The sequence below is a fragment of the Aethalodelphis obliquidens genome, unplaced genomic scaffold (assembly GCF_003676395.1).
Source record: "Aethalodelphis obliquidens isolate GAN/ISIS:26980383/991018 unplaced genomic scaffold, ASM367639v1 scaffold6, whole genome shotgun sequence".
NCBI classification, from domain to species: domain Eukaryota; kingdom Metazoa; phylum Chordata; class Mammalia; order Artiodactyla; family Delphinidae; genus Aethalodelphis; species Aethalodelphis obliquidens.
Window position 1 is genome coordinate 54,351,777 of NW_020837950.1, and position 14,539 is coordinate 54,366,315.

Sequence of the window (14,539 nt, forward strand, 5' to 3'; positions counted from 1 at the left end):
GTGTGTGTGTGTGTGTGTGTGTGTGTGTGTGTGTGTGTGTGTGTGTGATACACATATTTTAAAAGATGGGGAAAAAAAGGATAGATTTCAGAAAAATCTCACAAGCTGGGTTTAATTCAACTCCTTAGTGGTGTATTCAGTAAAATCCCCAGGGACTCATGGGCTGTAAGCTTGATAATTTTGTGTTTGTGTTAGCATCAGAGTCTGCCTCTCTTCAATACTGAATGATTTACTATACTTTTGGGGATCACTAAAAATAAATATGTGCTTCTCCCTACGTGTATCACTGGAGATATTTCAAACACAAAGGGCATTGCCCTGGGGAATAGAAAAAGTACCAGGGAAACGAATGTTGCTTTAACAATATTCAACACAGTTTGATTGGCTGCAAAAGTAGGCCAAAAACAAGGTTTCTTCTTTGTTGGTAGAAATTGTTTATAGAGGATTTGGCAGAAAAATCAATGCTTTCATATCCTCCCTTTTCTTTTCAGGTCTCTTTGTTCCTGTTCTATGACGCAGTTCACAGGGAATTCTGATAAAAAGAACCCAAATGTCCCCTAGCTCTTTCACCCCCGAGTAACCATATTTCCCAGAGGATTTCCGTATGCCTAAGGTTGACATGCTAACCTGAAGTACACTGCAGCATGACCATTTCTCAACAAAGTCGACCCCGAAGATGATAGATTTATCTTATTAGGAGAATTTTAAGTCAGAGCAATTAATTTTCTTTGATATGCTTAGAAAGTGAAGTGTGATGGAAAATTACTGGTGATTAATTAAAGAGTCAAGGAAAATAAGCAGGAAAACCCAGAAATTTAACCTATGGACATATCTCTTTACTAATCATAAATCTGTAGATATAATTAAATAGGCACTTATGCATATAATGTGAAATAATGACCAAAATGACTTTATGAAACCTAATTCCTGATGGACTACTCTATTCTGCTTCTTTTTATTATCTGGCCACACTGCGTGGCTTGTGGGATCTTAGTTCCCCGAACAAGGATTAAACCCGGGCCATGGCAGTGAAAGCGCTGAGTCCTAACCACTGGACCGCCAGGGAACTCCCTATACTGCTTCTATGGAAATGGGCCTATTGAACTAGGTAACCCAATGGATACCCAACTGTATCTCATTAGTAACTAGATTCAAGTACAGTTTTGGATTCTGTTATCAAATGTTCTTAACAGCGTTTAGGAAAATTATGGTCAGATCTGCTTAATGCTTGGTGGATATGCCTGGCGTGTTCAAATCTGTAGTACAATCTTTTGTACAGGACTACTGAGTAATTATGTGCAGTTTGGAAGACCCTAGGGAGCATGCTCAATACACTGAATCAGTCTCCAACATTAGGCTCCCTAAGTCCTGCACGGCATCCTTAAGATGTTATGGGAGAAAGCGAAGAAAGAAAAAACACAGCTTAGCTCCTGCCTTCAAGAATTTCAATCAGTAGTGAGTGAAAGTAACAAAAGCACACATATAAAGGAAATAAATTCACATAAAAATGAGAGCACAAATTTATAAACTGTCAATAGCATTCCAAGTGGCATGAAGTCAATCCTAGGGTTCTCCCAGAAACAGAGATTTTTAAGTCAGGCTCTGAGGAAGAGTATGTTATGGCACAACATACTTGGAGCAGACTTGGAAGTGGAGCCGTCCTGTCCATTCAGGGGAGGAACGACACGTAAAAGACAGAAGGTCAAGGAAAACAAGTACAGCACACGCAGATTTGTTGGAGTAGAGTTGAAGAATCTGCTTCAGAGATCAGCAAGAATTATAGGAGAGTAACTCAAGATTTGGAAGCCAAGCAGAGACAGGAAGATCTGACATAACTTTCAGTAGGAAATATTCTTTGTCGGGGCACTTCATGGTGCTTAACATCCTCTCTAGCAGTCACATTTTAATTTTATCATCCTAAAATTATATCTGAAATGTACAGTGACAATAATATCTCAAATAAACAAAACCAGAAGAGTCACTAAGGCAGGAAGGCCAACCAGAATAATAGCAATGTTCGTGTTGATGTTGGCCGGAATTAGAATAGGAGTTATTCAAACAGAAAATGAGAGTAGATGAATGAGACATCGAGGAGAAATATCTGCCTAATGGATAAACATTCAAGGAAAGGTAAAAATAAAAGACTGTAAAAGAAATTCTCAGTGACTATCTTCATACCCAACACTCAAATGCTATCTAAAAGCTTATGTTTTTAAGAAATAAGAAATAAATCAACTTATATAAGACTTTCATAAATAGGTACAAGGATCATATTCCTGTTCTGTCCAGGCCCTTTCAACAGAATCAGCACTAGTGTAAAGTATGGGCGATCTCAGGAATGGAAAGGGATTTGAGCCGCTATCTAGGTTTAGAAGTTCCGTGACTAGCAAGAAGCAGAACTGAGATTTGCGTTTAGAACTTCTGGCTCTAAATGAGATCTTCATTCCATTAATAGAAGAGGCTTTTTAAAATGAGCCCTATAACCTACCACAGAGAAATCTGATAGGGAAATATAACCATGGTCAAATTTGGTCTAAGGAAGGGATAACTGACATGTACTCTACACCTGTGTGTTAATCGAAATATACAAGGGTGCACACATACACATGCATGCAAATAGACAATCTCACAGATGCATGTGTAATTCTCACAGGACTCCCGCTGGGGAGGTCGTACCACTATTCCCAATGAACAGATTACAAAACTGAGAATGTGAGAGATTAACTGCCCAAAGAAGTCAGAGGTAATCACTAGTCGAGCTATGACTCAAAATCCATGAACTTTCTACTCCACCATGCTATGTCAATTTCTTCATTTGTAAAACAGGTTCAATAACAACCAAAGAACCTTTCTTGAGAGCTTCTTAAAATAATTAAATGATATGATCTCTTAATCAACACGCTCTTACAGGAGTGAAGTATTACTAGAGAAGAGTCTACAGACAGTTGGTCTTTGTTTTCACCCAAGAGTAATATAAACCGGTTAAATTAAAGAAAGAACTAGATTCAGGCCCCCAGTAATACCAGAAATGACACTGTATTAACCTTAGCTATATTAGCCCTCAGTTTTCATGCCTCAGTGAGGCTTTGAGAGCAGGGACGAATCATCACTGAAATGTGTACCTAGCACAGTACAGGATACACTGCTTACTGTTAATAAATATTCATTTTATGAATGAATGGATTGCTGGATAGTGGAGGCCTTCAAGGTATTTACATTTCCAGATAGGAAATCTGTACGAGGAGACTAGACATTCAACTGACTGGAAAAAAAGTAGTTTTAAAGGCAAATTACTGATTTTTTTTTTTCATATCGGCCTTTCTATTCTCCCTTATTCTTTGATGAGATACACGTATCCATTATGAAACAGAATAGAATTCCCTGATATCTCCCAACTGGTATTAGAAGGTATTGATTTCAGTCTTGCTATTTTCTGAGAGGCGAATAAGGTAATCGACGGGGGTTAAAATCAGTTTTCATCTTCACTCCATATGGGTGACCCTGTTTGAACCAAGAGCTTGGCTTCACATCAACCTCTTCACTCCCTCACTTCCAAAGGAGTTCACTCTGTTTTGGTCCTTCTTTCTACTGTGTTATCGTAACCTCCACAATCAGATCACGTTACTTCCCTACTTAAAATTCCTCAGTGACTCACCATTGTTTTCAGGATAAAATCCAAATTCCTCTGAATAGTGTACAAGGTTCTACAGAATCTGCTTCTTGGTTGCTTTTCTCAGCCCCTCTCCAGTGCTCCATGCCTCCAACCTCGCTTTCTGTCATCCTGCCTTTGCACACGCTGCTCTCACTGTTGGGAATATTCTCCCCTATTCTTCAACCTGGTGCTTGATACATGTGGGAACCCAATACATGTGTTTTTAATGGTTGATAACTTTTCTTTAAACACGCTGGGTATGCATTAGGTGACAGTATATGAATCTCTGAAACTTAAAAATCCTTATTCCATACTAGTGTCCAAAACTAATTCTCTCCCTTACACACACACACACACGCTTTCCAGAGGACACCACTGCATTCCTACCTCATGTTTCATCTGGAAGTTCTGCACAAGGTTGAGGTCAGTGAACATTCGGATTGTGCACAGTGCCGTTTCCAGGTCAGACAGCTCAAAGTCACTGAAGCTGAAGTCGGTGATTTTAAGTGTCTGGGCAGATGGTACCATGGCAGCCTTAGGTAAGGGGAGAAGAAGAAAGTGAGATAAAGCTGTTAAAGCAGCAGTGATTCACAAAGTTTTCTTGCTTTGCTATGGGGAAATAGCACACTGTGTTTATTTTTTTTCCTTTTAATGTCATATACTAGAAATCTTTTAATGTAGAAGTTACTCCATTTTTTTTTTTTTAAACTGAGCCACATGTGGGTAACTAATATGGTTCCAGGTAGGCCAGGTGGAGGAGAGAGGGTAACTGTACCTAGAACAGCAGGCAGAACTAAGGACTCCAGTGATCCTGCCCCTTTATACCTCCTCAGTGTTATTCGTTCAACAGATACTTATTGAGTAATTATTGGCCCCGTCCCAGAGGATAAGTGGTGAGCAGGATAATGATAATGTTCTAAGCATTTTACATTTAATCCTCAAGACAACCTTATGAAATCGATACTCTAGCTCCATTGTTCAAGTACAGAAACGTGAGCATGGATGAACACTTCCTTACCCATGGTAGCACAGCCAGGTAAGGACTGGAGCCTGGCTTCCAGTGCAGACAGATTATGCTGCTCTCAGATTTGACACAATCTCTAATCTAGAGACTAACAGAACCTACTTTACTCAAGCCTGACCACAAGAATCACCTAGGGTGCCTATTAAAAATAGAATTAGTGGGCTTCCCTGGTGGCACAGTGGTTGAGAGTCCGCCTGCCGATGCAGGGGACACGGGTTCATGCCCCGGTCCGGGAGGATCCCACATGCCACGGAGCGGCTGCGCCCATGAGCCATGGCCGCTGAGCCTGCACATCCGGAGCCTGTGCTCCGCAACGGGAGAGGCCACGACAGTGAGAGCCCCGCATACCGCAAAAAAAAAAAAAAAAAAAAAAAAAAATAGAATTAGTGATTCTGATTCAGTAGGTCTGGGATGGGTTAAGAAACTGGTGTTTTGGAGGGGGATCTGTGTTTTAATTAACATCCTCAGTTTTGATTTGTTAGTCATTTAATTGTAGTAAAACACTTGCAATTTCTTCAAATACACCTTGCTCTTTTTTTTTTTTTAAATCAATGTTCCTTTTACCTCCTGCTTCTCCTACTTTCTTTAACTAAAGAACTTAAGACACAGTTCCCATCCAAAGAAGAGTTAAATGCCCTTCAGAGCTAATCCCACCTTGGGAATACCTGTTTAATTACACGAAGTTCACTATAATGTAATTTCTTGTTTATCTGTCTCCTAAATACACTGCGACTGACAGGTGGGGCTGTACCTTACACATCTTTGTATCCATTGTGTCTACTGATGGATACAGTTTTGATATTTGTTAATATGAATATTTATTAAATGAATGGAAGGGGGAAAATCTTATTCCCTTCACTTAATTTGAGTTATAAGTTCTGGTTTTAAGGTCCCAAAACTTCTTAGGAGAGTGGAGCCCATTAACTTGAGTTAGAAAACTAGCAGACCTGGCAAATGCATTCCAATTCGTTTGGTTTGGTACTGAATATTTTTTAAAAACCACCGAATTTGTTATACTATTTAAAAATTGGGAGAGTTTTAACAACAAAACAGGATTTCTGGCGTCTCCTGGAAAATCCGGCCACGTTGAGCCCCAATTCCCATGAAGCAATGCTGGCCACAGCCGAGGCCCCCCGGCTCCCTCATACTGAGCAAAGCTGTCAGGCTTCTCTCCTAGATTTCCTGCCGCGCCCCTGCCGGCATGAGAACTTGTAAGAACCCCACTTCTCCATCCCCTTGACTATTCACTCTGCCAGCACTGTAACTGCCTTAGCCAGATGTGGCTGAGATTGACGTGATGAAAAGAGGCTTTAACTTGGTGTGGGGCAGAGGGAAGAAAACCAGGTTCTTTCCAATGTTTTTTCCTTGATTCCCTCCAAACCCCTTAAATTTCTTCTGAGAATCTGGTATATCACTTCTCTGCCTTCCCTCCATCTTTTATGAAGTAAAAAGGTCAAAACTACTAAAACTTTATGGAGCAATCTAGAACTTTCCCTACCAGCCTGAGGGCGCACGCACATTCTCTGCTCATCGGGACCCTCGTGTTTTACTTACATATACCAGACCTGATTAAACTTTAAAAGAATGTCACCCTCTTCATACCCCAAACCAAGACTCTTTTGCCCAAGCCCAAAATTCACGAGGAAATACGCCTTCTGTTCAGTCAATTCGACAGGCTAATGCGTGGGCTGAACTAGGGGAAGAAAGGAGGGCTGAAAATGCACCGAGAAAGGGTAGCGCTGTTTACACCAGCCTCCAACATCGAGACGGAGCAGACAGCTTGAGGGGACCGGGGAAGTGTGGAGGTGGGAGTAGGCCCACCTTTTAACTCAGAGCAGATGACAGCTGCTTCCCTTAAACATTGCACAAGAGAACAGATGTTTGTTCCTTAGGGCATCATTATTCTTAGAGCAGGAAGTTTTCCCTCTTTCCTTCCACAACGGATATTCTAAACACAACGGGAGGAAGACGGCCAACATGGCTTGTGCCTCGCCCCGTTATACACTCTAACTCCCGACCGCTCTCTCCTGAGAGCAAAGACGCTTCTCTTCTGCTTGTTCAGCCACGTCACACCACGACTCAACCTTTCTAAGCTGACCTGGGGGGATGTGCAGACATTTTCCTTCAGAACCTTGTGGTCAGTGATACAGAGGTTCGGAATTCTTGGGATCGATTGCTAATAAGCCATGAGAAAGTCACACATCATTTAAAGCTCTCGTAAACTGCTTCTCTGACCATCACAAGAGAATTCAACTTTCTGTCTGCCCTGAAAGGGCCTGGGATAAAGGGGATTTTAAGTAAAACATATTGCCTGTCATTCTAACTTACCATTTTATAAAACGAAATAGTCTGCATCTTACTAATAGCAGGGAAAAAATATGTGATATTTCTGGGAGAGGTTATGTATATACAATTCTGGATTTTTATAGCTTCCTTCACTGACCGTTTGATTTGTTAGAATTTGCAAAGTGAGACTTCTGACTTTGTTTTTCTTTGGGGGATAATATAACTTATTGCATCATGATGTTGAAGACAAACAAGTAACATATTTTATAGATTCTGTAAAGCTATAAATGTGTATATGTATTATGGTTGACTAATCCAATTCGAACTTCTGGAACTATGATACCACCTAATACTGCACAATACTGCTTATTTCCCCACATGAAAGCACAGTGCCTGTGAATTCTCAGGCAATAGCAATTAGATATTTTAGTGCTTCATCTGAATATAGTTAAGCCTTTCTAGGGTTAGGAGTTCTAATTTGTGTCAAATTAACCAAATACGGGATATAAAGAAGATACAAAGCTCCCTGGGTTAAAGATTCAACCTGGCAAACCGTTTGGTAGTACAAAGTCATTTTTCTTCTGAGTTCTTTAATTATATCTGCCACTCAAACTCATAAAGAAACTAGTTACCTCTCGTGACTCTTTAGAGGAAATTCTTCATTCAAGTTCCTTTTTTATGACTCTTTTTTCTAAAGTCTTGATCCCTTTTCACCATTCTTGCAAAAATTAAACAAAACAAAACAAAACTCTGGAAGTGAAATTCACTAAGGGTGGAACTGGACATATCCTTGGGAGTAGGACTGGATTGGGTTAAAGGAAGCAGTATTCAGAGCTATAAAAATACTTTAACTGCTCAGTGATCTTTAATTAAAACCAGCTGTTCTGAGTACCGTCTGACTGATGAGAATCTATATAATAAACTGATCACCAGCCGGCATTATCCTAGATCAGCTACCACATCTGCATTTGGCATTAGATAATGATCATAAAAAGAGAAACCTGAAAGCAAGGTGAAGCACATGGTAAAGGAATGTTTGCTATTAGGGGTTCTAGTCCCGATGCCCCACTGACTCTGTCACCCTGAACAAGATGTTCAACCTCTGCCCATTTTCTCACCTGTAAAATGAGGGGGTTGTCTCTAAGGTTTCATTTATCTCTGTGTCCACAGGACTCCAGGATCTATAACTGCCTTCTCACTTTGGAATCCAAGGCCACCCTGTGAGTGGCATCTAAGTCTTGCCAGTGACCTTCCTGTACAGGCCCAAGCTCCGTCTCTGACTCTCTCACCATTTAAGGTAAATGGATGGTGCTCCTTAGCTGTGACGGTGATACTATGCTTTTCATGGGTACGTGGTAGCCTCTATACTTACTGCAATAATGCTCTAAATGAAAAATTGAGTTTTTGGAAATTGCCATCATTTGACTTTTTTATGCAAGGTGGGGAGAGGTGTCTATGTTTTTGCCATTTGTTTTCAAGGTTAATTAATGCTGTCTCTTTCACTTCCGGGTCTCTGTGGTAGATACTGTAGCAAGACTCCATTAACAAAACACCTATTTCAACCTTTTCCTAGTGAGCCTTCATTTTCTGAAGAGTTAAGAAAGCTCAAAAATATATTTCCCTGACTCCCTTTCAGCTAGGGTTCCAGATGAAATCTGGTTTCTTCAATGAGGTATACCTGAATTTCAAACTAACACAGTGCCTACCACACGAGGAACCCGTTTTTCTAAAATGTGGTTCCAGAGCGTGTTATGCAGCTGTGGAGACTTCAGTTCTGGCAGCAGCTTTCTCACTCCCAACATATGCTGCGATGGTTGATTCTGGAAGGAGATGGCCTAGTGGCTTTCTGATTCTGGCTTACAAAGTTTCCACAGTGACCCAGATCTCGAAACCCACACACAATCTCATCCTGTAGGCTGCTGAAATCACAGACTTGCCGTATCTCTTATGTGAACATTAGAGCATTGATCAGGAGCAAGTGGGGCACCAAGAATGGAACTGAGACATTTAAGAAGATGTGGATAACTACACATATCCCAAACCATTCACTCTAGAATATGTCTATAGTATATAATTTCATGATGCCTATACTTTACAGTCATAGCTTTTTTTCTGATAATTATATAATATATAATTAAGTTATACATATAGTCCTTCACTATTCTTTAAGTTCCAAGAGGACAGAGATTGATTACTTATTGTTATATTTGTAACACCTAATATAATACCCACATAAAATAGATAAATGTGAATGTATAAATGAAAAACTTTTTGTGATCATCAAGCACCTAGTCAGTTCTTCATAATATTTACTTTAATTTGGCAAAGAGCTATAACACAAACATTAGTAATGAACCATGCTGAGTGAGACACAACGGATAAATTATAGACTATGACTTCTTCTCTTACAGTTCAATTATTCACTTTATTTACTTTTGAAAAAATTTTTATAGCTGAATTCCCTCTTTCATCTGCACAATGAATACTTCGCTACTGTAATTTAAAAAACTCAGCTTCAGCTTGTTTTAAGTGTCATTAAATTTTGATTGATTCACTTGCAAGAACACTGGAAACTCAGGATGGGAAAGCAATGACCAAAAGTTTTCTACTTTTTAGCAGCTCTGGGTAGGATGTTACTTAAAATGGTCAACTCTAGATAACTCCCCTCAAGTAGAGAATTGGTTACACTTCACAAACAAAAGGCTTACATTTATTTTAGAACACATGGTGCTTTTTTCTTCCTACCTGTTTTCCACCCACCTGTTGTTCTTTTTTGGCTAATTCAAAAATGAGTGCATACTTTTGTATGGTTGTTAGCATAACTGACACCATCTTGGGCCCATACAGTTCCTCCTGTCCTTCCACTGACCCTCCCCAGGACTGTACTATATGGTAAATCATTTCTCCGTCATCAAGGGCTTTGTAGTTAATAGATACTTTTAACAATCATTAGGTCCAGGTGGCCTCTATGCTCTGTTAGCTCCAAACAATGATGAAGACCTTTACTGACGAATTCCCAGCCCCCTGAGACTAGCTACCCATTCATAAATCTTGACTTAGGAATGCACTCCCTGTTTCCAAGCACATACCCGTATACCCTAGATTAACCATAAAATTGTCCCAGTGGCCCCTCAGTGGTGTGGAGTGCAGCTGTGAATGCTTCCAAATTGTCCATCCGATCCTGCCCTGTAAGTTACACTACGATGAACTGATCCATTGATTGTGTGGAGCTGCCTGCCTTGTTTTTCAGTCTCAAGATACCTTCTCAGTTTGGTGGGCACTTTTCATTCCCTCCATCCCCCAACAACTTTCTTGATGGTGCATAATTAGAATGGCTTGGGCAAAAAGGCTTGGAACATGACGGAGAAGATGAAGGCCTCAACGTTGCTCCTACTGCATTAGGAGAACTGCTTTTCCTCCCACTATCACCATTACTAATAATAACTGACACATAATAGGGGGGGAGGCATATGTACCAGGAACTCTGGTCACTACAACTCTCTAAGTTCTTTCATTATTCTCTTTTTACAAATGAAGAAACTGAGGCTCAGAGAAGTCACAGATTTACCCGAGATCACGGAGCTGGAATCTGAACCTAGACATCTCTCTCTAGACTCATGTTCTTAACCATCATGCTATACTCATGGAAATGAAAGCTCTATGACCAGTTAGCCGCTGTTTTATTCATTTCATCAACGATTAAATTATTTCTAGCTTCATAATCACTTTAAGAAAAAAGAAAGCATAATCTTGTTGAATGCATTGAAGGATCGTGAATTGTGTTATTTCATACTAGATTATAGGCTTCCTAAAAGTCTGAATTTTCCAGAATCATTCACTCAGTTACTCAACAAAACATGTAAACCAGGTTCCTGTTAAGCAATCACTAAATAGTAGCTATTATTATTATGACTCAAGAACTAACAGTCTGATGGAGAAGATAGACACACAAAAAATTGAAATATGTCGTTTAAGTGCAACAACACAAGGATGCTAATAAGTTTGCGTAAGTGATCCCTAACAACACAATGACAGAGAATGTAAGTACACATTTAACTACCTTTTTTAGTCACTTGTAATAGTTAATTTTATGTCGCAACTTGACTGGCCACAGGGTGCCCAAATGAAACATGATTTCTGGGTGTGTCTGTGAGGGTGTTCCTGGATAAGACGAGCATTGGAATCTGTGGACTCAGTAAAGGAGACTGTACTCCCCAACGTGCGAAGGCATCATCCAATCCACTGAGGGCCCGACAGAACAAAAGGTGGAAGAAGGAGGAACGTGCCCCTTCTTGCTTCCTCCAAGCCCACTGGAATGGGGTATCTCCTATCTTCTCAGGCACTGGGCCTGGGATTTCAACAATCAGCTCCCCTGCTCTCAGGCCTTTAGACTCAACTCAATGACACTGCTGGTCTTCCTGGGTCTCCAGTCTGCAGACAGCAGACTGTGGACTTCTCAGCCCGCACAAGCATGTGAGCCAGCTCCTCAGAATCTCTCTCTCTCTCATTTATGCATATATAAAATCTCCTTCTGCTTCTTTTTCTCTGGAGAATCCTGACTAGTAAGGTCACCTATTTTTCTAAAGTCAAAGAGAATTGTTCCTGAGCTTTATCAGTACCTTACTTAAGACAAATGACAGCCCTTCTTTTATTCAACTATTTCTTATTATGAAATAAGTCCATTTACACAACAAAAAGGGACACACTGGGGTCCCTTTTACACAAGCGTGGAAATGAAACTTTATAGGAAATAATACGTTTATAAAATGTATAGTCTCCTTGAAGCCCATAAATCACATGTTCATGGAAAATAATACACTTGGGTATGGTAAATATAAGGGTCATTTAAAAATTATTGAGTTTCATATTTTTGGCGGATGTCTCATGAAAAAGGTTTATATATTTAGCCTGTGGCAAAGTCTCTGGTAACCTTGGAGGAAAATAAAGACATGTGGCTGCACAATTTGCTCAACTGTATAATCTTTACACAAAAAAGGTCACACTGCAATCAAAGGCATTCTGCCTGCCTGAGGTCTGAAGTATCAAATCTCAAGAGCTAAAACAGAAATTACAGAAACAACTCCTAATTGTCAACTCCTAAGAAAGGCCCTTATTCAGAAAGTTATTTATTAAATTCAGCCTGAAAGAAAGGCAGCCACTGAACTTGGTCTTCCATAAAATGTCAAATTCTTCCAATTAGCTTCAGTGTTTTATGAAGGCATTTTGTTACATTACTCCTTGATGTTTATTCGATACAGATGTTAAGAGGGAAGGAGATTTTCCTCAAAGATCCATTCTTTAAGGAAATTATTTTCAGGAATAAAATTAATGTAGGTATTTGATGAGTTTATTGGTAGCCACAAGGAGAGATGCTCAGTCAGGTATTTTAAGTTCTCCTTATCAGTCCCCATCACTAGCCTGCCTCTTGGGGCACTCTTATGCAGAGTAGTTTGGGTCTGGGTCTTTGAACAAAGCCACGCTGACAGCCATCACATTACACTTTACAGAAGGCTAATGTCTCTCTTCCCCACGTTTAACATGCACAGAAAATGTGTTTTCAAAGAAAAAACCCCACACAATTAGTTTACAAGGCTGTTAGAATATATCTTTCTCTAAGAAGGAATTGGATCCAAATATGAATGAGAAAGAAACCTACTAATACAAAGAGAGGTGAATATTCCAACTCAGCATGTGGAACCAAATCTTAAAGAGAATAAAGACGTGAATAAGGCCTAGCAGGACTAGATTAGCATATTTTCTTCAATAACTATATTAACATATTTTACTATTTTTTCTTCTTTCTCACATTATATAAATGGATTCCTTTAAATCTCAATAGGGAAGAGGCACAGACTATAAAAACAACTTGAATAATGAGCATAAGGTTTTTCAAAATCATGTAATGAAGGCACATAATAATGTCAAGATTCCAATAAAATACATATGTGCTTATAAGTAAAACTTCAGAGAAAATGTATGACTACAATTGGGACTAATACACTCAGATTTGGTTAGCATCTAATTAGTATATAAGAAGCTCAAGAACAGCGCCACCATACTTTGGAGCTAAGACTACCACTGGAAGTAATCCACTAGTAAAATCAAAGCAAAATAGGTAAGATTTGCTTGTCAAATGAAAGTAGGAAGAACCAAACAGAATCTATTAAATCTTGCAACGTGGAAAAGATATATTCATGTTATAGACGTCTATAAAAATGAATGCACTCAACTGACAGTGTACAGGAAGTCCAAAGGACCCAAATTGTTCCAGAGTATTTCTAGCACTTTTTAAGGAAGAAGATGCCTTACTGGATGCCTTGTTGGCTACAGTTCGGTGACACTAGTTATCTAGATCATAGGGTCAACTCTTCTTTATTATTATCTGCTCAAAATTTTCCATTTATAATTTGACTATCCATAGAGATTTTCCCCCAAAGTGAAGGAATGTGATGATCATCTTGACATAAGGAAGTGGCTCTATACTCTAACGCTGCCTTAGGCAATAGAGATTTGGGTCAGGTATCTGGCTCTGCCCCTTACTGCTGTTACCTGCAGCATTCACACACACGCCTGATCAAGAGGGTTCACTTGAAGTTTCTGGCTCTGAAAGGTTAAGGTCAAGATAAGGTATAAATTCTGTCCTAGGAAATCCTGCCTAAGTGGCCAGCTTTTCCCTCTCTCTCTATTTTGATACAGAAGACCTTTCAGGATCACAACAGGGTCTCAGTTTGCTTTGAGATACATTACGTGTGATTAAAGAAACTGCTATAAAGCAGAAGCTGTAGGGATTGGAACCGAATCAGCACTGACTCTATGACAAAACTGAGAAGTTTATTTTAAAAAACTAAACTCTAAAACGTATTTATTTACTGTTCTTCTAGCAAGAGAAGGCAGAAAAGGCAATTAATCAATCAAATATTCAGTTATTTATAATACATAAACATTTATTTCATTCTGATATCTTAACTAACAACTTTCTAATAACCATAACCAGGTCAGCTGGGGTCCTTTTATTTTTAGCTCAGTAACTTGTAAGGATCATTAAAAGGTATATGGCAGGGCTTCCCCGGTGGCGCAGTGGTTGAGAGTCCGCCTGCCGATGCAGGGGACATGGGTTCGTGCCCCGGAGCGGCTGGGCCCATTGGCCATGGCCGCTGGGCCTGCGCGTCCGGAGCCTGTGCTCCGCAACGGGAGAGGCCACAACAGTGACAGGCCCGCGTACTGCAAAGAAAGAAAGAAAAAAAAAAAAAGGTATATGGCAAAATGCTTGTTTGAGGCCCTATTTCTGCTACACCCAATTTTAAGCCAAGAGAAAATAAGATTAAAAATGGGATAAAAACTCAAGTTAAGCAAGGGAAAAAAAGGATTCTGAATTTCCTATCAACTTTGTTATACTTTTACGACTAGAAAACTTTTCTGAACATAGGCATAAATATTTAGTATACTTAAGCACATTATTTAATTCTTTCAAGAACTGATTTCTAAAAATAAAAATTGAGAAGCATTTGACAGCTTTTCAATTTATTTTAGGTTTTAAATTGAGATAAACCATCAGACACATGACTAAGACAGCAATT

The 14,539-nt window shown here is 39.6% G+C and overlaps 1 protein-coding gene across 1 annotated transcript in view; it reads right to left on the minus strand.

Annotated features, from left to right (window-relative positions):
- Positions 1-14,539, minus strand: part of PDE5A (phosphodiesterase 5A) — a 120,402-nt gene that overhangs the window by 31,702 nt on the left and 74,161 nt on the right. The window contains exon 11 of the mRNA XM_027103612.1: positions 4,040-4,186. Coding sequence (XP_026959413.1) covers positions 4,040-4,186 — 147 coding nt within the window. The remainder of the gene's footprint in view (positions 1-4,039; positions 4,187-14,539) is intronic.